The 23,617-nt window shown below is 41.8% G+C and overlaps 1 protein-coding gene and 1 long non-coding RNA gene across 4 annotated transcripts in view; one reads left to right on the forward strand and one right to left on the reverse strand.

Annotated features, from left to right (window-relative positions):
* Positions 1–23,526, reverse strand: LOC115609489. 2 transcript variants are annotated; one of them, XR_003991877.1, is made up of 4 exons: positions 23,373–23,526; positions 9,732–10,233; positions 4,928–5,032; positions 1–1,817 (listed from the first exon to the last, which is right to left on the reverse strand). It is a non-coding gene; the product is annotated as an uncharacterized LOC115609489 (long non-coding RNA). The 2 variants fall into 2 exon arrangements; XR_003991878.1 differs by lacking the exon at positions 9,732–10,233.
* The window catches only part of SP4 (Sp4 transcription factor), a 28,228-nt gene continuing 27,579 nt past the window's right edge, over positions 22,969–23,617 (forward strand). Inside the window, exon 1 of one of the 2 annotated variants that reach the window (XM_030489789.1) lies at positions 22,969–23,239. In XM_030489789.1, coding sequence (XP_030345649.1) covers positions 23,233–23,239 — 7 coding nt within the window. In that variant the 5' untranslated portion in view covers positions 22,969–23,232. Of the gene's footprint in view, positions 23,245–23,617 lie in introns of both variants that reach the window. The other variant, XM_030489796.1, reaches the window with a different exon arrangement.

Below are 23,617 nucleotides of genomic sequence, written 5' to 3' on the forward strand. Positions count from 1 at the left end.
TTCCTCCCAGCTTCTTGTGTCCCTCCTCACTGGCAGAGCATGAGACTGAAGAGTCCTTGATCAGGGTAAGTGCTACTCAACAACCAAAACATAGGTGTATTGTCAGCATTGTTCTCAGACACAAGCCAAAACACAGCACTGCACCAGCTACTAGGAAGAAAATTAACTCTATCCCAGCTGAATCCACACACATTTCCTCTTCTTGCTTCTCACAAGTGCTTTCACTATGCAGTGCTTTCATTATTCAGAAAGTGAGTGATCAAAGACAGCCAAGGATGAAAATAATTAGATATGCTTTAAAATACAGATTCTACTTTTTTGCAAGTATTTTTTAAAAAAATAAAAAAATTATAGTGATGACTTCTTTTTAAAGGGATCCAAACTTTATCCCTTAGTTACAATCCCCTTAAAGTTGTTACAGCAAAGCTAACATTTTGTGCCAAGTTCTACAGTATGTGTTAATACATTTATTTATTTCTTAATACCGTCCTGCAGCACATTCATCATTTATGTATGCAGAATTGGAATGAAATTAATTATATTTAAAGATACAATATTTCTACTTAATATTCAATAGCAGTATACAATTTCAGGTTATTAATCTTAAATCTCGGGTTTTCGTGTTGAAATTTCTATGGAGCTCATTCCAGATTTATGCCAGAGATTAATTGCAAAAAAGACAGTATAAGTAATTTTCATTTACTTATTAATATATTTTGGCTCCTAACCTCATCATAAATACTGTATTCAACATATGTGACTCATGAAGGTACACAGCTAGTAAATTTTGCTGTGGCAAAGTGCATTAAAAATCCTCCTGTATACCTTTCTTTTACAGACATATTAATAAGACTTCTTACTATCAGACTGTTGAATAATGTCTCTAGGACTGCAGACACTTCAGGAAAGGAGATATTATTTCAAAAGGCCATATTTACAGTTTTACTAAGTACTAAAGAGTGTATGAACATTGTATTACAGCTTACCCTTTATCTACTTTCAGAGGGGCAATTCTTAACTAAGTGGTTTCAACTGCTATTGTGGTTGTATTGAGTTTAATGGGAACTGGTGGTGCTTATCACTGTGCTGGGATGAGACTGAAAGGAGCAAAACACTGCATTTCACTACAAACTCTGTAACCTAGCTCAGTTTTAGATCATATCCCATGTACTTTACAGTAAAATGTCTCAAAATTGCCTTCAGAAAAGTAGTTTCTAAACAAGCAAACAAAAACACAACACAACACAACAAAACAAAACAAAACCCCAAACAAGCACAAAGCTCTGTTTCATAGTAGTCTCAGTTGCTAAAGGGAGTCTGATGCTCAGTTACTGATCTGTGCTTAAGTACCTTGCGAACTAAATCAGGATGGTCTTAATTGTGTAGAATTTCCTGGAGCGTAATAACCACCCTCTAGAGCTGTCAAATTAGTCTGTACAAGCCTATGGCCATATTTTCCCTAGCGCATACAGAGACACCAGGTAACAGTGTTGAAGACCAGACTGCTATACAGTTCACATAAGTATTTATCACCTGTCTATCCATAGGTGGAGACATAGATCTTCCAATGACCTGTATGACTTTTGTGCAGCAACCTGCTTTTTGAAAAGCAGACCTAACACATACCTTCAGTAAACTTCATCTTCTCCACTGCTGCTCCTTGCCCTGTATGAATGATAGATTGGGTAAAATGGGTAGCATTGACCAGCTTCCTGTTTCTTCACAGAATTCCCCCCACGGGCTGCTAAGGAAAGTGACAGTGCTCAGACATGTCTACCAGTGTCCTGCTTCTGTTTCCCATCCACTTTGTGAACTTTCTGGAAAAAATAAAGTGACAGATTTTTATCATATCCATTTCTTATTTTCTTCTTTATCTTTGAAAAGCCTTTCTATGGCTTATCCAGCCTTAACTCATTCTCCTATCCCTTTTCTGCTGCTTAGTGGGTTCTGCCAGGGGTTGATAGGTCAACCTGACATTGGCAGACTTCTTCAGCAAGATGATATTTGCATTGATATTGGAGGCAAATGCTTTAATAATATTAAATTAGCAGTTACAGTAAAGTCTAAGATGCGCAATGAAGACCCAAAATAATTCAGATGACTAAACTGAAGCTAACGCATGAGCTGTTAGTAATGTGACCTCTAAGACTGTGAGGGGCGGTTGTTGGAAAGAGCTGTCATTGTCTCCTGCTGGAGCCTGAAAGAAGCCAGTTTGTTCATTTGCCTTCAGAGCAATGGCTGCTGGGTGGCAGAAAAAGGAAAGAGTATGAGATTTAATGGAGAAACCAATAGCTTTTATTTGTTTCTTACAACCTAGAGTGCTGAATTCAGTATCTGTGTATTAACATCCCACTACTACCAGTTCTGCATGTGCAGTTGAACTGCTTCATAATCTCACTGTGCTAATTCTGACCCAGAACTGGTTAGTTTGCTTAATGCAGTTTCTGAATAGGCCAATCACCAAAATTTGAGAAAAGAAATATTCATGTCCCCACCACAGACAGAGCTTAATAGCTGTGCATACTTGTAGCTCCCTCACTAGAATAGTAATTCAAACATGGAGAACCATGGAGTGAACAAATGTAAATGCTTTTAATAAATGATTGAGGGTTTTAGCCCATGATGGGTATGACATATCCTTCTTGGTATTTGTGCTGGAATGATGATCTGTCTTGAGTAGGTGGGATGGCTGCTGTTGGGTACGTATTAGAGCAAGTACAATCTATTTCTAGAACCAAGGTTAGGATGAAAGTCCAGAAGCCATAAGTGATGGTTGCTGCTCATTCTCTTCTACTGAGTCACTGCCACAGATGCGCTAGAAAATGATTTCTACAGACTACAATGTCATCTTTTTGCAGATCTGCCTTCCTTTCTCCCAAAATTTCTCTCTGGACTGACTCACTCTTTGCACTTAGTGTATGTACACAGAAGATATTTTCACACTAGCTTTAGGCTGGTCTTCATTTTTGTAATTTTTTGCCAGGAGCTATATTTGCTAGAAGTCACGTGTATGTGGGATTCTGCCACAAAACCAACCTATTTAAAACCACTAGTACCAATAATAAACTCTAAAATTAAAATGGGGAGGAGGACTGAATCTAAAAATGTGGTCTATTTTAGGTAATGGATCGATGTTTCTATTTTGAAGTAAATTATCTTCCAAATGTGATTCTGTTTGTCAGCAAAAGAGCATAATGGCAAACTGAGTAGATTATTTTTCAGCAAAGAAAAGGATATGTGCATGAGTTTTGGTAACTGCCTTTCTTAATTTTACAGTCAAATATAGAATCTTTGATCCAGGCTGCTAGAAGATAGCAACTCTTTGAAGAAGACATTAGAAATTTATAAAGTATCTTAGATTTGATGTCAAACAACAGATAACATTTATGCAGCAACTTTAAGGAAAAGAAATATTTCCTTTCCTTACAAACTTCCTATAGAAATTAACCCCATTGCTACTAAGTTTTTTTTAAATTACGTTTGAATAGCTTTTGTAAATTAAATCAATCAGTCACAGATGATTGTCTACTCTTCATGTACCTATCTTTTCACATCCTAGTCAGGATATTATCACAAATATTTATCACATATTAAATACTAGCAATAAGAGGCCCAAGTAGCTAAACCTATTGGCTTTATATTCAGTTGTGCTGTGTAAAGGTAGGTACAGACTTAAGGTTGATACCAACCACCATCTTTACTTGTTTCAAGAGCCAGGTTTGCTCTACTTGGATGAAAACAGTGATGGCAACTGTTCATTATCTGTTTTCCAGGATGTACCCATGCTAAAATGATACATTTATGGAGACCAAATGATTCCTGTTTTGCCATCAGCTTATTAGCTCTTTTTTCAGCTGAGACAATTTTGCAGCTGAATGGTTGGAAAGGAGTTATTTTCATTTGTGGCCACATTGTGCCTGCAACCATGGAAATTACAAATATTTTCTGATATTTCTATGCTACCAGACAGATAAAGGAGGATAATACATTGTTTACTTGTCTTCAATCTCTTTTCCTCATTTGCCTGGAAGTTCCTGCAGGAAATGTCTGTTTTCACTCTGAAACAGATGGAAATGTTAGGGCACATTCTCCCAAGGGGGTGTCTGCCCTGGTTCTGGATACTTAAAGTCATAGGTTTAGGTTTCCTTTCCTTACAGTGGTAACAAAGAGCTTTGGCAAACAAAAAGCTGGATAGGAAAGGCTGGCTGAGGGAAAGATGGGGAGCCCAAGGGCAGAATGTTACTAAGAGTCCTCTGGTGAGTTTGCAGGGCTGTGTCACCACAGCCCTTCTGTGCCTCATTCTCTCCTGATCACTTCCTTGCCTTTCAGCTTCTGCCACCTCCATCTCCCCACCCAAGCCTACCATTACTCCAAATGACTATGACTTCTGTTGCTGCTGTGCATTTGGCCTGATCGGTACAGACAGGTTTCAAGAGGAAGCCACAAGAAAGCTGTACACTCCTACTGACTCTGAACAGATCTTTACTTACGTGGCAAACCAGAGTCTATCCAAATATCTGGGCTGTGATCAGAATTTGGGACTAGTCTAATCTAGGCTACTTTTGAGAGTGTGTCTTAGTTTAAATAAAGCAGAGAAGCACTACCAAAATGACAACATTAATAATTACTTTAAGTGAAAAGTCTTCATATTTGCCTTACGCAAATAGTGCAATATGAAACTGAATGCAGCTGAAGAAACTGGGTCTTGTGTTTTTTTAACGTGGTTGGGTCAATCTGTTTGTGATTAGATGTTGATTTCATATCCACTGAAGAAATAATCAAAAGTGTTTATGATATTCTTTGGAAGCATCTGCCTCATAAAATGAAAACATAATATTTCCAGGAAACATTGGTAAGTTGGCTTTGCTATCTGTCATTAGAAAATCATGTTTTATGTTGTTTGCAATCTGAAATAGTTGTAACTTACCTCTTCTTCATAATAACCATTCTTCTTTTTTCCACCTCAATAAGCTAACAGAAGGATCTGGGTTCTGATCTCATCATTCTCTCTTCATTCACTCTTTCTTTCAACCTGGCACACAGAAGAATAATTCTTGTTAAATGCCAGAGTACTGGGTCCTATCTTTTCAGTGATGAAAAGCTTTTTAAATTAAAAAAAGACACACTTGTTATTCTTCCTCTTCAAGCCTAATCATACATATTTAAGGTGACTGACAGCCACAAGTGATGCTGCTTACCATCTCTTGAAACTTGCACTTCTTGATAGCCATAATATCTTTTTAAATAACTGTTACTTGTTACCTTTCTTTAAGAGAGCAGTACTCTTTTGACAGTACTTCATTAGTGCAAAATTAATCCTTTTGGATCTGGAAGAGCTGTCTATTCACAAACCTAACCCCTTCTTGTTCCTTCTCTGAAGTTGGCAGGGAAGATAGCTGGAAGGGGCCCAATGGGCTGACCAGAGCAGATGCCCTTTACACAGCCCATTGTGCAAAGCCCTGATGAGTCTCAGACGATCGGCTGCCCTAAACTAAAGCTTTTTTTAAAATTTAATTTTTATTTCTTTGTCAGGTGGAAGGGTCCAACGATCATCTAGTCCTGACCAAAAGTTAAAGCAGGGCTTTTCAGGGCTGACCAAAAGTTAAAGCATATTATTAAGGGCACTCTCCAAATGCCTCTTAAACAGACAGGTATGGGGCATCAACCACCTCTCTAGGAAGCTTTTGATTTTGCTTTAGCTTGTTTTCATACTTTCACTGACATATGCATGACCTTTAGCACTGCCTGCAGTTACACAGGCCTTCACCCTGGGTGGTTATGAGAGGCTGCTTTAGGAGGAGATGGAGGAGCTGCAGTTCTAGCACATGTGGTGGAAGGAACAAGCCATGTCAGTCTATGTGGAATAGAAACCAGAGAAACTGAAAAAATAGCTCTGCTTTCTTTAATTTTCCTTTCCCAGTTGTTGTGAACACCAGCTATGTAATTACTTCACTAATATCCAGAGACTAGAGATACAGCCTGGTCGGTGCTCACTGTGCTTTGAATTGTACCCTCAGTAGGTAGTGAGACTGATGGGAGAAGACTTGCTTAGTCCTCAAAACTTTGTTAGGCTGCTGTGAAGAGCTGACGCTGTTAGTGTGTACATTGACAGAATCTCAGAGAACTAAAAATTCACCTGTGTTTGGAAATGTGTGAGAGCCTCAATAAAGATAAATATATATACATAATGAAATGACATTGCTTGTAAAAAGTCTTCACTACAGCATCTTCAGTTAAATAATTTCAGAATAAAGCTGATCAAACAATTTCTGAAACTTCTTATTGGTTAATTCAGTATGATATTAGATGTCATATCATCACAATACATTTCTGATTGTCTAATCATGGTCAGATTCTGCTGGAAGTCACACCAGCTACAGTCCCACCAGCAGCAACTCTAGCTCTCTGCCTTCAATCTAACTGACCTAGCAAAAAAAAACATTTTCTTTTTTACTAAAAAACCTACTTGAAGGGTGAAGTTACATTAAACAGGGTGAGCTGATGAAACCACTCCTCACCATGGAATAGGGAAACCTTGTCTCTCCCTGAATTTGTGTTCCCTGGGACCTGCTCCCAGCACGTAGGTTAGCACTGGGGACCTCTCTATCACATGTTCAGCTTAGTAAAGATGAACAAGCACAGAAAAAAAGAGCATATTTTGCTTGAATAATGAGTTCAATTGGCTTGGGAAGGGGACTGACATGTATTAGAGCAAGAAGAGAAGGAGAAAGGATTGTGCAGTGGACAACAGTGCTTGTGGAAGAGAGACTTGCAAGGAGCAAGGAGGAACAAGAACTCCCCTTCTCAAGGGTCAGTGAAATGTTATACAAGCCCAGAGGCTTATGGGAACACACCCTGGAAAAATTTATCCATTATGTTTTTCAAATGTGTCAGTGTTTACTTGTGTGAGTATTACCAGGAATAATGCTAAGGGAAAGGAAGAAAGACAAAATACAGTGAAAACATTGCATTTGTAAAATCTTTGCAACAGTATTAACCTGGACGAGCATAAGAACAAAAAGAAACCCTTGCATATGTGCAGCACATGTTTGGTTTTGGTTTTGCTTTTGGTTTTTTGGGTTTTTTGGTTGTTTGGTTTTTTTTATATATATATATTACTGCTTTCTGACCAGTTTCATGTATTTAAAATTTTTTGTTGTTTCAAGGTTACATAATACAATCTGTCTTCAGTTCTAGCATTTAAATCTAGTTTTCACTTATTAAATCAAATACTCTGAACATCCTGAAAAGAATAATTTGTTATTATAGCACCAAATAAACCCAAAATATTTTTAATAGAAAATACATTACTTAGAGGTTTGGTAAAATAACAACACTTACTTAGATACTGAATTTCTATACACTCTGTATTTCATAAAACCAGTTTAATTAATAAAATTTTATAAGAAAAATAAAAATAAAAAGCCAATTATTACATTTTGAAAATATAAACAGATTTATTGAGTTAAAATTATATTCTGTTAAGACATATGTTTATGTTGTCTATTTTGTCCAGCTTTAATAACCTTAATGCTTAGATAAAAATAGTAGCAAATAATTACAGGATTTTGAAGATCCACGGGGCATCTACCTATATACCAGTCTGAAAGTGCCTTCCAAGAGGCCTTAAATGTGGTGTTTCTCACCTCTTTCTACCTTGTTATGCATGAAACTGGTTCATGCAAAGTCTGATGACTTCTGTGGGCTACCAATGGATATCACTGCTGAGCATCTTGAGAGTGGACTCTGAGGTCATCCTTAGGACCATTCTCAAGGGGCAATGTCAACATATGCATGTGTGTATCTACACATCACATACAGGCCTGGGAAAGATCACAGCTCCGAAGTCCTATTCTGTTACCAGTGATACTTAACTCCCAGAACATGACACGTCAGAATAAAGCACATTCTGTCTACTACATTTTTTGTATGTATGTATGTCACCTGTTAGGAATTCAACTTTGTTGTTCCTTTAGGCTGATCTACAGCAAGTATAGGAAATTAGAAGTCCCAACTAGAATCTTTCATGCCAGGGACAATTTGCTTGGAAAATATTTGCTCCATGCTTTATGCATTTCCATTTTAAGTTTCCTTTTTTAACCACAAAAAATGCATGCAAGCCCCCTCTAATCACCAAATTAATTTCAATAAAATGAAGCTACAAAATTTAGAGCTATGATTATATTCATAAATAATCTGAAACAGGTAAGTATTTTAACATTAATATAGCAAAGCAAGCCCATAAGACAAAGATAACAGCATCCTATTTTTGCACGGTTTAGATTTAACCTTAAATCTGACTTTTTTTCCCCATGCTATACATTCCAAATAGGTGCAGAGGCTGTCACCACATTGGCTTTCTGACTAACAACAACAACTTGTTCTAAAGCAATGCTAAGTTATCTATGGAGTACTTCCTTTTTTTTTCAAGAAGAATGCCTTTGCTCCCCTGACTTTGATCTCTCAGGGCTTCAGCATAACACAGTATTCCTTAATTTAATCTTGGTTTTGATGTCATGTATATATATTTTTTAGAAAAACTTTACAGCTTTAATTTTCCTTAGTCATAAAAGACATCATGTGCATCAGCAGCTATTTTATATCCTTTCTGCCCTCCTGTGATCTCCATCCAAAAACTTCCCTTACTTGGAAATCTTTCTGAACACCCAACAAAGTACTCTAAATCCAGCTTTAAATGAACTCTTTGTTGCAATCTCAATGAGACAACAAAGTCCAGTGGTAAGAAAGATCCTCTTGGATTTGGCAGGTTTAAGTTCAGTGCAGGTTCCACAAGGGATTTCTTACCACTTCAGGCAAGTCAGCTAGTGGGATCATTCACTTAAGTAAGTATCTGTTTTGAATATGGACTTTAACATCCCATATAGTATCCCAGCTTTGATATCCCAGCTGAACTGGGGTACTAAACCTCTCTGATTTTACCAGAGTGTTGTAAGCATAATATAAAAAATCAGAGTTCTCACACATCCTGGAATAAAGGTTTAGAGAGAAGATCCCCTTTATGGGTCTTACAGGGCTCTTAAAAGATTACAGTGTGTGGAGTCTCAAGCAATTGTTCAGAATGTATGTATGTATTTTTTATGAACAACTGAAAGAGCTTGATTAAATTCTGATGCAAAATGGGACATTTGCAAAAAAAAAAAGTGCTATACAAAAATAAGCTATTGCATTATTAATTAACAGAAGTAATAATTATATTAAACAGGAAAATTAATACTACAATCAGTGCACTTTTACTACTAAATTATTAAATACTATAGATAGTTCAAGCTTTCCTCAGTGTTCCAATTATATTTCAACTGCATATTACTCAATTATCAGTGGTATACTTGCAGTGAATGAAGACTTGAATAACATTACCTCCAGTTTTTGCCTACATTAGTAATTGTAGCAACACTGTTAACCACAGTTTATAGTACCTTACTGATAGGTATTTTCACTGCCTTTGATTGCAAGACAGACTGTTCAGCTTTGGGGGTTGGTTTCACAGCTCTAGAAAGCTGAATTAACACCCCACTATAGCTGATGCACACACTGCTCCCTGCCTTTCCCACCCTGCCTTTCCCACCCTTTCCCTCCCTGCCTTTTCCGCCCTAATGCTAACACTCACTCCTGCTGCCTACAGCATGCCAGCTCCAGAGCTAATGCGATCTTTCTGGGAGTCAGTTTTAGTCAGCAGTGGTTTAGTTCAACTTATAGCAAAGCTTGCCTACCGTCATATCTGGAACAAGGAAGGATGGGTGCTTGAGAGGACAGGAATATGTGGATGAGGGCAGGAGCAAGGGATTAGGGAGTAAGGCTTTCTTTGCTGCTGAGATCACCTTCACTCACTGCTGACTCTTGTCTTTAGTGCATTCCTTTGCTAGTAGTAAATATAAGCTAAAAAGATCAGAAGGCAGGACAGGCTTGTTCATGCTAAAGTGATACATCCAGTGATTCTTTGCTGGAGTGTGTTCCATATCTGCTGATGGGTCACATTCCTGGTGCTTTCTTCAGATTGTGGGGTCTTCTGGTGAACAAGAAGATAGACACTTGGGCTAACAATAACCTTGACAAGCTCTCCCCAGACTGCAGGCACAGCTATTAGTACAAGCATCCTCTCCTCAGAAGCCAAACAGTAGGATGTGGCAATGGTGGTCCTTAACTTGTGTGTGTGGCTGGGAGGTACTGGGCTGTCCAAGAACTCTTTTTTCTTGAAAACAAATAATAAAATGTCTGTAATTAAAAAAAAAAAAAAAAAAAAAATTAAATAAATAAAAAAAGAAAAAAGGTAGACTTCAGACCTGAAGTTCTTAAACAGTATGAAATGCCCAGCCAATGAGCTTCTAAATTATAGAATACTTTGAGACTTATAAACCCCACGGAACAGCAGTGTCCGATCACTCAGTTCAGCCTCTGGCACAACAGAAATGGCTGGGAGCAAGGCCAAAGAGCATACTGGACCTCCTATTCTCACAGGCCTTAGTAGCTCTCCAGGGAGTGTTACTGTGTTATACCAGTTAGAGCAGCATCATCCTCTCCTTGTAAATATCTGTATCAGCAACATGGTAGATAGGTGATCAACTTTCAGAAATGTTTTGAGAAGTAACAGTAATCATTTCATCCTTATTCCTTATTTGTAGGCTTATCCGCATATGCTATGAAATTTAAATTATATGCTTTAAAATCCCTATGAGGCCACCACACATCCTGCTGCTGCTGGTATACCATGTCTCATGCAGAGTCCTTGTGAAAGACTCCTCATTCTGGGCTTAATTCTTTGTTATGTATAATTTAAGCTAACTCTGCCCCACGTGGCCTATCCCAGCCAAAACCAATACATTCTCCACCCCTTATACCATACTATTTACAACATGCTCAGGTCTCACACTATCCAAAACAATCTCATGACACGCCCCACACACACACTTTGATGTAACGCATAGATTTTATTCCCTTAGTCAAGGGAATAATTTTTGAATAAGATTTAAAACTAAGGAATCTCAAATATGTCCTCTGATACAAGATAGTGGAAGGGATCGAACTGGTACAAGCTCCAGAGTACCATTTTTCTGCTTCCAGAGATGCTTCCTGCTTTGTTGTGTTCATAGCTGGCCATCTCAGCTTTAGAGAGACTCTGCAGGAACTTTGCACAAAGCATATGCTGGTCACATGAAACAGAATATGTCAGGTTTGACTTTGGTTATCCCTGTCATTCCCATTCTCACTCTCTTTGAAACAGGAAAATAGGTAGTGTCAGCATAGGGATGGGGATCAGGAAATTCTACCTACAGTATAATTTATTGTCAAACTGACAAAATTGTTTAGCTGCTTAGAGCCAAATCTTTCATCTGTACCGCTGTATGATTACAGCAGCCACTGCCCAGCTGTTTTCTGCCCTTACCTTTCCCTAGTGGTTGAATGTGTACATTTCCATAGAGGGAGGCTTAATGGCACCCAAAGACTTTGGCTCTCTTTAGTCACCTCAGCTAGGCAGCAGAGCAGTGCTTATTCCAGAGCCGTGAGGTGCCCTTATGAAGCTTCAGGACAGACTTCACTCCAGGGAGAATATATTCCATTTTTAAATATGTAAAATACACACATTAAATCAGAAACCTTATATATCTTTCTCTTAATTATTTTTTAATTATCACTTTTCAAGCAGGTAAAGAGAGAAATTATTTCTATGTCACATTTTATGTTGAGCCTAGTCACTTTTTTGTCAAGTTTAATATTTCATTGTGGGGAAAAAACCCAACAAAACAAAATACAAAAGATATCTTTCACTATCTAGTAACTGAATTTTGCAGTGCTCATACATATGTCATTGCAAATATGCGTTTCAGCAGGAAACCACGAGATGAATTAGATTTCCTGTTCAGCTTAGAGAGTAGAAGATGCTATTGATGCGTCTAGCTAGTTCGGAGTTGTTATCTACCATTACAGGGGATAAAACTTTGACATTAAAGCTCTTTAGCTGTTCTTCATCTGAAGACTAATGTGAGTGGGCTACATGGTGTCAAACTGGTTCTGTCCACTTATGTGAGCTGCTTGTTGTGACGTGTAGCTACCAAGATAGCAAAGTGTAATAAATTCACAGCCTAGGAAAGCTGTCTTTGATGCCAGGCAACTGGCTCTAAAATAAAAATTTTAACTTAGAGTTATAAATTAAGGTGCTCTTCGAAGTCAGATGGAGAGCTGTTCACAGCCATGTTCTTTTGCCAAACAGAAAAGCTTTGAACTCTCCTATTTCTTTGCAACAGCTTCTTATAGCATCACATAATTCCAAGGTGTACCCAAAAGCAATTTCCTTTTTTTTTCTCTCACATAATAACTAAAACTTGATGAAAAGAGAAGACTTTTGTTATGATTTAGAATGTGACTTCTAACACTTTGGAGGTGAATCTTGGCAATCTGCATGAAGCTCTTTATAAAATAGAAAGCACTTTTTACATTTCTGTCATAATTCAACTCACAACCATGCCTAAAAATACCAAACCAAAACACGACCAATGTAAAATGGTACATTTTCTTCACTGGTTAGTTGACTTTTTTCTTTTCCTTAAAACAGAAGAAATAACAGATTCAGGTAATCATTGGACCTTCCACAACCCATAACATCAAAAGGAAATGGCTTTGTTTACAAGGCCAACAGCAAATGGGTACTTTCCAGAGAGGTGTAAATTTCACTAACAACAGTGTCCAGGTGAAAAAAACGTCATGACAAGGCACTGCAAGCAAGAAGCCATCTGGATCACCTGGAGACAGCTACCCAGGGGTGTGATACATCATAGGATACAGGAGAAAAGAAGTTTGGGATTGTACAGGATTTACTATGGGATGTTTAGGGGAGGAAGAAAAGGCAGGAAAAGGGAGAGGTTTGGCTGATTTAGGGAGGAACAAGAGTGGGACAATTGGGAGTAAGGGGATAAAAAGTGCCATTTGAAAGTAAATATTGTGTATTTCAGTATTTCTATATCTCATTATCTGTATTGTAAAATTTTGTTCACTTTTTTAACTCCTTTTGCCCATGGACTTACTTCAAGGAAGCAACCAAAACTTTATGATAATTTAGTTCTGTTTAAGAAAATTAACAAGTATTAGAAGGATTTTTTATATATATATATGTTACAAAGAATACTAAGACACTGTTCATAGAATTTTCCTTCTGATACATTATTCAACTTCATTCTTTTCTGTCTTGTAAATTTTGTCGTTAACAATGTTTACATAATTTATCTCTTCTTAAGCGAAGAATCAAATATTCATGTTAAGCAATCGTCATTTCTATGTTCACTCATTACCTAAATATTTACATCAGAAATTTTCTTTGGAGTGGTTCTAGAATTAAAAAACTCATAACACCTCATAGCCATCACTGACTTCCAGAATTCATGAAAGATCGGCGAGTCTGAATAGGGGACAATATAATATTATCTTCAGAAAGAAAGGAGGAATCAGCAGTCAACATAATTTCAACATCAAGAACAATACTCTGACAAATTATTAAACCACCACATTAAAAGCACCTGGAGGGCCAGTGAAAAAGAAACAGCCAGCAAAGATTTGTTGCAAACAAAACCTGCTGTATTTTCCTCCTTTAACAGAATATCTGGCCTGCAGTGAAAGAGGCAGTAGAAGTGAAGCATATCAACTTTAGGGAATCTTTGGACATTATCTTACATCAATATTCGCTTAGGCAGTGTACAGAATTATTTCGTTCTGGGCTAAATTGCTACAGAGTAGGTACACAATTGCTTGCAGAAAATACTCCAAGACTTACATACATTGTGTTTTCAAACAGAAAGGATATATAGCATAGAATACTGCTGGGGTCTAGCCAAGATCTGATACAATGCTACATTTTCATTCATGAGTTGTTTGATGGAACAGAGACCACACATGATGCCAAAGCAGAAAGGGCTGCAAGGGAACTGAAGGAATAGAATTCAAAATGACTTTGATAAATGGGAGAAGTGGTCCGGAATCAATAAGATGAAACTCAGGCAACACAAGTACCAAGTACTATACCGAGGCAAGAAAAAATCAAATGCATAAATACAAAATGGAGAATAGTAACAGCACTGTAGAAAGAGACCTGGGTGTTACAGTAAACCATATATTGAATATGAGTCAACAATATGATGCTTATGCAAAAATAGAAAAACTCATCCTGGGTTTTTTAATAGACATTTTAATAGATGTGTCATATGCAAGACAGTGTTATTAATTGTTTTTCTTAAGTCACCTTACAGAAGTCTTGGTTTGATGTAGTTTAATAGGATAGTACAAAAAGAAGTTAAAAAGAAAAGAGGTTTAAAAGATGGAGAATGATTGGAAAAGAGAAACGATATATTTGCTCTAAAAATAAGGGCTGATGGCAAGTGTGGGGTAATAGAACAACCTTCCAATATGTAGAAGGTTCTAATAAGCAGGGATTCCATTGATTGTTCTTCATGACACAGAGGGCAGGACAAAACCTAACCGGCTTCAATTGCAGCAGGAAAGGTTTAGGCTAAGACAGGAAAACCTTCTAACTCCAAGGATAGCTACAGACAGAAATAGGTCACCTAGAGGTGTGGTATAATCTCCACCATTCATCTTTCTAAGAAGAGGTTAGAAAAATACTCATCAAAGATTCTCCATTCCTTGGAGCAAGAGGCAAACAGTTTGAGCTCCTGCAGTTTTTTTCATTCTAGCTACTGATGTTACAGTATCAAAGAAATGAACTTGTAACTCAAATTAGCTTTTTTAATTTAATGGTAAATATTTTCATGCCAGTTTCTGACAGTGAGTTGCCTTTCTGATATGCAAAAAGACATTCTTGCCCTGGTGGTCTGCTCCTTTTAAGTAGTAACATCTGCAGAGAGGTTAGATCTGCTGCTGACTTTGGTCCATTCTCTCAAGACAGCTTAATGTGTCTCTCGATGCCTGAAGGTCTTTGATTCCAAACATTTATCTACTTTTGGATTTATTTCTGGCCACTTGTCTTTTACGTTTCCCCACAGAACCCCTCTGATACACAAATCAGCTACAGAATTCAGCTGCCACTGTTCATGATGCATCCTCCTGGCATCACTGGGGCTGCTATTCATTCTTGGTAGGCTTACTTATTGCTAGAATAAATTATCTAATGCAATATGTTTGTTGTTTTTACCTTTCTACTATGGTGTGCTAAAATATTTACCAGGATCATTTTAAGGATTTTATTTTCTTAAATACTTTGTCTTTGGTTTCATGGTTTTATGCCTTCGGACACCCTTTCTGCAGTTAAGATCACTACACTAACCTTCACTATCTTGCGGCTACTGTGACAGAGGGAGTCAGCTGTAATTACTTCTTATATCAGATCTTGTTCATTACTTAGGACTAAATCTCTTGTGCACCAGAAAGCTACCTACTGCTTAAAGCAGTCTGTTGTTGTAACAAGAATTTGCTACTTGCAAACTACTTTGCAGTAAGGCCACTAATCCCGGGTACTTGAAATGACCTATTGCTACCAGTTTACTTCCATTTGTACCCTTCTTCGTGCACTTCTTTTACAAGAGTGATTCTTCTGCCACACAATGCACTGAGACTTGGATCTGGATAAAAATGGAGTCTATGGCTCATGGCCTCAGTTCTCTCACCTCAGAAACTTCATTAGCGTAAAACTGTATCATATTGAAGAGTTGAGATTAGAAAATACACTCGAGATTATGGAATGTGCTTGTTTTGTCAGTCGTCTTTTCTACTGGAGTTCAGGGGTAAAAATTCTACCTCACATTCTCCCATATACCTGCTGTACTAGTAGACTTGAATTTCTGGGTATATTCATTGATTTTCTCAAACAAAGACCAGTGTCTTGCTGACATGTCTCTCATGCAGCATTCTTTATGTTTATTAAGACAAGATCTGTGCAAACTGGGTCACAGGTAGTGTGCACAAAATTTGGATCAGAAACTGCAAATTACACAGAGCACAGGAAATCCTGCTTATGCTTACGTGTACTATAGGCACATTAACTAGTATCCTAGCTTGAACTGCATCCCACTTTTCCATCCTCTGCTATTTTGTAAGCTGCCAGCCCAGTTTCACTGCAGGGAAAATGGGAGAAGGATCATGCTTCTGTCTTTGAAGTACCCAACAATTTAAAAAAACTCACATAAAGTGCCACGGACCTGTCACCACACCCTCCATCACATCCTCTCCATTTTTGCCAGACGAACTGAGCAAGAAGCACATATCTGGGCACGGCAGCAGTGCTTTCAGTGCCAGTGCAGATGCATGCAGACTTCCTGAGCCAGAAGCGTTGTTTCCTGCACACAATGGGCCACATAAAACGAAACTGCAAAACTGGAGTTACATCACGCACAATTTTCTGCGTAGTCAGATATTGTCACTGATGACAAAGACAGGATCCCTTTGAGTGTCATGTCTGGCTCTATGAAAAGAGTTCTGTAAGTGCAGAGGGAGCAGCTTAGCAGTGAAAAGAGATTTCTAGAATGGGAAGTACAATATTAACTGTAGATCTGTGACAAGTTCAGCCATTATTGGCTGAGATAATGATTAGTGTGTGTTGTTGAACAAGTAGAGGAGGATAACTAGTCATGTGGAGACCCAAAGCATAATTCCACTATATCAGTGGTCTGGCTGCATGTTGGGACGGGAAAATAAACAGCAAGCAAGGTTATTTAGGAAATGAAAACAAACATTTTGATAAGAAGGGGTAGTAGGCTTTTCTCAGATACTTTCTCAGCTGCGTCAGGGTCACTGAAGGGAAAAAAATACTCTCCACATATTCAGGGCTCCAAACCTTTTGAGAGATCAAAAGGAAGGACTAATTTTTTTTTTTGCAAGCTGTTGTAGACAATCATAGAAGACAAAACCAGTGTCAGGTGATTCAGCAAATTGCATGATGTCTGAGTGTCCCAGCTCTCTCCCAGCCATACTGACAGAAGCAGGCTATGATCCCCCAAGTTCCCAGCACATTAACAGACTGACCCATCAAGAGCCACTGGTGACTGTACCTGCATCCCAACATCCAAGCTCATGAGATCATCTACTGGCAATATCCACAGAGACCTTTTCAATTACTGCTTAAGTTGCTGTCAAATGGTAGCTGGATGTGTAGGCTTGTCCAGCTCCAAGAAGAAATCACTGATCTTCTGCCAGTCTTCATTCTAGCCATAGCCTTCCCACATTTTTATTTTTCTCTCACAAATTTAACAGTATATATCTCTTAACTGTGAAGGTGCACATCCCAAGTTTTTTCCTTCTTTACTTAATTTAGCATTGATGATGGTAGATTATGTCACATACTTGGCAATGGGGGGCCTCTGGCTTGGTAGAAATAAGAAGCGAAAATGTCTGCAGAGACTTAGATCTGTCAGAAGTTAAGTACAGGAGGAGAGAAGCCAAAAATGCTTCCTAACAATGACAAGTAGAGACAAGTAGCAGTTCCCTGAGATCAATCAGACTTTGAGCAAGACTCTTAGTTTTGAAACTTGCAATAGATCAGGCACAGAAAAGTGTACAGAAGTGTACACTCCCTCAAGGGACACAAGTCACATTCATGCTGCGTGACGTGATTCTGGGTGATGAAAAGGCGTATCTTTGACTAAGCCAGGGAAGCCTATCAATGAATTTCCTGAAGTTAATGTCCATCCTGTGTCCTTGGAAACGCTGAAGCCCTGGATCACATCTGCAACCTGTTACTGTGACAAGGAACAAAGTCTGATGTCTTGATTAACGTCAGGTGCATTCCACTTGTCAATCCTAAGCTAGAAGTTTACTTTTATAATGTCTGATTCAATGTCATTCATGGTGAGAGTTGATATGGTAACAGGGTATGGAATGTATGGGCCCTGTCTAGAGCCATGTTATTTGTATAAATTCTGTTTGGAATAAATAAACTGATTCAGTGCCTGAGACATATCTGTTTTCTCATGGTTGCCACCAGATAGTTATGACATGAGAAAATCCTAGGAGAACCTCAGGTGAGTGAGAAGCAAGTGCAATGGGGATAGATGTGGCAGAAGGGAAGGGGAGCTTTGTGTTTTAGGTTTGGACAAGTTAGGGCCATGGCAGGCAGAACTGGAGCATTCATTTTTACCATTGGCCTTCCTGGAGGCAGGATTCTCAACCCAGTTCTGCACTGTTTGAGGTCCCCCAGGCTGACACATTTCCAAAGAAAGGACACTACCGAAGAATTCATGCCTTGAGTTCCCATGGTGGTGGTGTTAAATGTTTTCCACAGAAACAAAGCAGGTTAAATACCTCTGATTTGGTCCACTTGGGATCATGTGGAACAGTGCCTAAGGAGTGTGCTTGCCAAGAACACGATTTCCACTGTGGCTCTGGTCCAGGCTCCGTCTGATCAGTAACACTATGCCATCAGGAAATTCTTAAAAGCTGCTGTTGTTGGAGTCAAGACAGTTTACAACAAAACACTGGATTCCAGTAAGGGCTCAAATAAAAGACAAAAAATATGCACCCAAACCTGCGCATATACAGGGATTTCTTGGAAACGTTTGGGTTCCATGACAAAGCAGCATCAAGTGCAGAAAGGGAGCATGAAAGAATTATCAAAGAGCCTTTGGGGTGGCAAAGAAGGTTCATTCATAAATGAGGTTATTTGACACCTGATCTTGGATAATCCTGCCAGATAAAAATTATTCCTTCATTTGTTTATTTAAATATTCTCACCACCCCCACCAGCCTCCTTGCCTTTCAGTCAAACAGAGCGGTCTTATACTAGTTCAGCATCTTTTGCCTGAGGGCAGCAGCATTTTTAATCTAATCCTAGCTACCCTACAACTGGATTTACAGTTTTGTGAAGCCACCGTCTCATTACTGTCTCTGCTGTTTATAGCTGCTGGCCACTCGTCAATCTCTGTCTACATGCAACCTATGTAAGTGCTGGCAGATAGGAGGGAGAGTAACCAATGAAACTGGAGCATGCAGCCAGACGCCTCTCCCTCCCTCTTCACGCCCCCCTCTTTGTTTTCCTTTTCTTGATAAAGATATTTAGGTGTTCCTCTGTTCAGCATTACAAACCTCACTGTGCTCTGTAGAGCAATGCCTAAATAGGGTCAAAAAGATCAGTCTGTTAGCTAAAAAATCAATGAACATTAGGACAGCTTAAAGAGTGAGCCAGAACTGATATAAAAGAAGATACAAAATAGGTTGGGAGCTTAAAAAGTATAAATAAATAAATACATAAATAGATACATAAATAAATGACGCAGGTGGGGAATTTGGGTGAAAGAATATTTTTGAGGTGGAGAAAAGAGCAGGTATTAGAACCGGGAAAGAATGTAGCTTAAAAAAAAAAAAAAAATGGGAAAAGCAAGATCCAGGGAAGTACCTTCACAGAGGAAAAAGATGGAGAAAATAAAGAAAATAAAATCAGGGTACTAATGTGTGAAGAATCTCATCAAAAGTTCAGAAAACCAGGAACAAAATGTAAAACTGATAAACAAGAAGACGAAAACTGCACATATGGATACCGAGAAAGCACAATTCAAATGTTAAAAACAAGGAGCTAAATACTTTGCAATGAAACAAAATATACATACACCATGAGAGATGCCAAGCAGTAGAGACTCAGCACTAAGTGGATTTTCTTAGTTTGGGCTGTTTTTCAAAACAGCCACCCTCATGTGATACTATGGCTGACACCTTGCCAGGAACCTCGCATTTCGGTGGGTCTCTGCTCACCCACACATTTCCATGCTTTGCTCTTTTTCTGGGTGTCAACACACTTTTAAAGTTTTCAGTCTGAAAGAAAGCGGTGATGAAAACTTTTTGCTTATTTTTTCCCCTATTTCTGATATCTTTCTTTCGTCCATTCCAATAGCAGTTGGGACTCCTGTGTTAACAAATATACATCCTCAGAGCTAATCCTACTTCCATGTAACTCAACAGGTGACTTCTGCTGGCTTCTTTGAGAACCCACAGAGAACAACCAGTATCAGGGTGCAGAGGGTAGGTACTGGTTCATGTGGGAACAATGCTGAAAGAGGCAGGCTCAGAAAGCATAAGTTGGCAGAAGGAATTTGAGCAAGAGTGACATTTGGAATTTGGGAAAGAGTAGGTGGCATAGGAGTAACTGTGGATGGTAAAAATATATAAAAATCATGATGCCCCTACTGAAACCACCTACACCACCACCATCTTTTATCTGTCATTTCAATCACTCACTGAGTTGAGACAGAGCTTTTACTCTTTGTACCCCAGAGCCAGGTTTTCAAAAGCACCATACCTACAGCTGCGAATGGGCATCCAGTGTAAGTTTAAAAGCTTCCATAGGACTTAAAACATCTGTCTCACTAAAAAATGAAGAGTGGCCTTGCTAATACACTTGTCCATTCTTCATGCAACCTCTGATTCAGGAGGTGCTCCGTATTCTGCCTCTCAGAGCCCTGAGCGTGCAGGCAGGCTGAGGTGCCCTAACCACTCTCGCCCAGGACCCCTGTCCACTGCCCAGGGTCCAGAGCTCCACCAGAGCTCAGCCTTAGCTCCAGACTCAGCCCTGTGGTGGAGGCAGCCCCATCTCCTGCTCATCTGATGACCAACGGAATCATCAGCAGGTCCCATCACCACCCCAGCCCTGCTAGGATGTGGGGATGGCACCCTGTCTGTGAGGGCACTGCCCTGCCAGGCTGGGATCTCCTCAGCAGCCACCTCCCTCCGGGGAAGCCCTGATCTTCCTGCTCCCCTGCGGTGCCTGGAAGAAAGCACTGAGATTTGTCCGAGCTGTAAACTGTGAGGTGTTACCATTTGCTTATCTGAGCAAAATTTATTCAGCATTTGTAAGGTCGTTTTCTGCTTGTGGCCTGTGCATTCTGACTGTGTATTATGCCCGGTAACTGCCTGCACCACCTTTATTTCTGATCATTTTCTTACTGTATGACAGACGAGCTTGGCATGTCTGCATTTCCTGTCTTCCAGAGGGTGTGCTGGAGGCTTGGGATGGAGATTGAGGGTGTCCTCATCCCTTTGAAGGATGAAACTGTGAACAGCTGGTAAAGAAATTCTTTGGCACTGTTGTCACCAACTTGTGGTTAGTAGATGCTCAGATGACAAAGAATTCGGGCATGTAGAACAGAAAATGCAAGCTGACAGAGCTGCACAGGTGTACCACTACAACTAAATTTCTGCCAAACTCGAATGGCGTTAACAGGCTTTGCCACACTACTAGCTTTTGCAGATCATAGAATCATAGAATAGTTTGGGTTGGAAGGGACCTTCAAAGGTCATCTAGTCCAACCCCCTGCAATGCGCAGGGACATCTTCAACTTGATCAGGTTGCTCGAACCACATCCAGCCTGGCTTTGAATGTCTCCAGGGATGGCGCATCCACCACCTCTCTGGGCAATCTGTGCCAGTGTTTCACCACCCTCATCGCAAAGAACTTTTTCCTCACATCCAGGCTGAATCTCCCCTTTTTTATTTTAATACTATCAATCACCCCTCATTCTATCACAACAAGCCCTGCTAAAAAGTCTTCCCCCATCTTTCTTATAGGCCCCTCTTAAGAACTGAAAGGCTGCATTAATGTCTGCCCAGAGTCTTGTCTTGTCTTCCGATCTCTTCTGTCAAAGGAGAGGTACTCCATCCCTCTGATCATTATTGTTGCTGTTCTCTGGACCCTCTCCAGCAGGTCCACACCTTTCCTGTACTGAGGACTCCAGAGGAGGACTCCAGAGCTGGATGCCACCACTTCTTGCACAGCCGCAACCAGTTTCATCTTACCCAGCTCTTTCCAAACCAGTCAAATTGAGTGGGCAACGCTGCAGCCCGCTCCCTTAGTGAACTGTCATTACAAGAACTGGAGAAAACCACTATAATTTACCTGGTTTTAATGCAAGGACGACCAGCCTGACCCACCACAGGCTGCTGGGGGCTGGCTCCCGCTCCGTAAATCTGAAGGGAGGATACGCAAAGCACTGACCTGACCTGACCTGACCCGACCCGACCCCACCCGCCGCGCCGCTCCCCTCTGCGGTCCCACACAGCCGCACAGGCCGCTGACGGCGGCCAACGGCACCTGCCGGGGAGGGCTCCCCCCACCTCCCACCCCCTCTGCGCATGCGCCCCCACCGCGGCACCGGCTCGGAACTACATATCCCGGCGTTCCTCTCGGGCCCGCCCGCCGCGGCTGAGCCAATGGGAAAGGAAGAGGCCAGTGCCCACCCCGTCGCCCCCGGCTGCGGGCAATATCCCCGGCAGCTGTAGAAGGGACTGCGGGGTCCTCTTCCCGCTGCCTCTTTCCGGGCAGGCCGCGGGCTGGCTCGGGAGGCTGTTACAAAGGACTAGCGGAGCGGGGCAAGGAGAGAGAGGAGGGAATAGGCCCTGGCTTCCCCGGGGGTCTCTCCTCCTCCCTCCCCGGTCGACGCGGGAACTAGGGGGGTGCTACGCGGAGGGCGGGAGGGGGCCGCGCCGGAGGGGCAGCGGCGGCAAGGCTTCCCGCGCGCTGTCAGTTCCGAGCGCGCGAGGCGGGCCGCCGCCACCGGGTTGGCCGGCGCCTCGCGAGGCCCCGCCCGCCTTTGGCCCGGATTGGCCGGCGGCCGGCGCGCGCGCGCCGTCAATCACGGCTCGATCCGCGGCGGGCGGCCCCGGCAGAGGGGTACGGTCCGGTTCCGGCCGGGCCCCGCCCCGCCGCCCGCCCCATCGCGCTGTCAAAGAGCCGCGGCCGCCCGCAACCGCCGTCTCCGCCCCCGAAGAGCGCGCTTGGGAAGCCACGCCCCCTCTCGGCCGGCCTGAAGACGAGGAGGAGGAGGAAGACGAGGGCCCAGCGCCTGCCCCGCTGCCTGCCGGGGCCGGGCTCACCGGGCGCCGCGTCCCGCCCTCCGCCCCGCCTCCTGTGCCTCCGGCGTGGGGAGCCGGGCTGAGGCGGAGCGGCGCGGCCGAGAGGCTGGCGGCTGGGCTCGGTTTCCTGCTCAGTGGGCGTCGGTTGGGCCCCGGCGGGCCCCGCCCCCGGCGGCGCTCGGCCGCCCTCCCTCTCGCCGCTCGGCCGGCCCGCAGCTGTCAGTCAAGGCGGCGGGCTGAGGCCGGCGGCGGCGGCGGGCGGAGAGAGAGGCAGCTACGCCACAGCCCAGCGGCGGCCATTCGTGGAAAAATAGGCCGTCCCGCTCCTCCCAGCTCCGGCTGCGACCGGCCTTCTCCCCGCTACCCCCACCCCACCCTCCGCCTCCTCCTCCTCCTTCTCCTCCCCCCTAGAGCGGCGCCTCAGCGGGGCATTAATGCGGGATGAGCGGTATGTAACCCCCTCCCTCTCTCCCTCCTGTGCACACCCCTCCCTCCCTCTGCTCCTCCCTCCACCCTTCATCCCCCCTCTATCCCGCCCTCCCGGGTTCCCCCTTTTCTTCCCTGCTTCTCCCCCTTCTTACCCCGTTCTTCTCTCGTTGCCCCTCCACCCATCCGCGCCGCTTCCTCGCATGCCCTCTTTCTTCTCGTCCTCCACTGCCTGCCCCTCTGACTTGCCTCCGCCGTGCCTCCCTCCTCCATTCCCTCTTTCTTCGCTAACCCTCCCTCCTGTGCACATCCCTCCCTCCTTCATTCCTCTTTTCCTCCCTCTTTCCCTCCCATGCACAACCCTCCTCCTGCCCCCTAAAGCATCGACGGCCACTCAGTG

The sequence above is a fragment of the Strigops habroptila genome, chromosome 1 (assembly GCF_004027225.2).
Source record: "Strigops habroptila isolate Jane chromosome 1, bStrHab1.2.pri, whole genome shotgun sequence".
Taxonomy (NCBI): Eukaryota; Metazoa; Chordata; class Aves; order Psittaciformes; family Psittacidae; genus Strigops; species Strigops habroptila.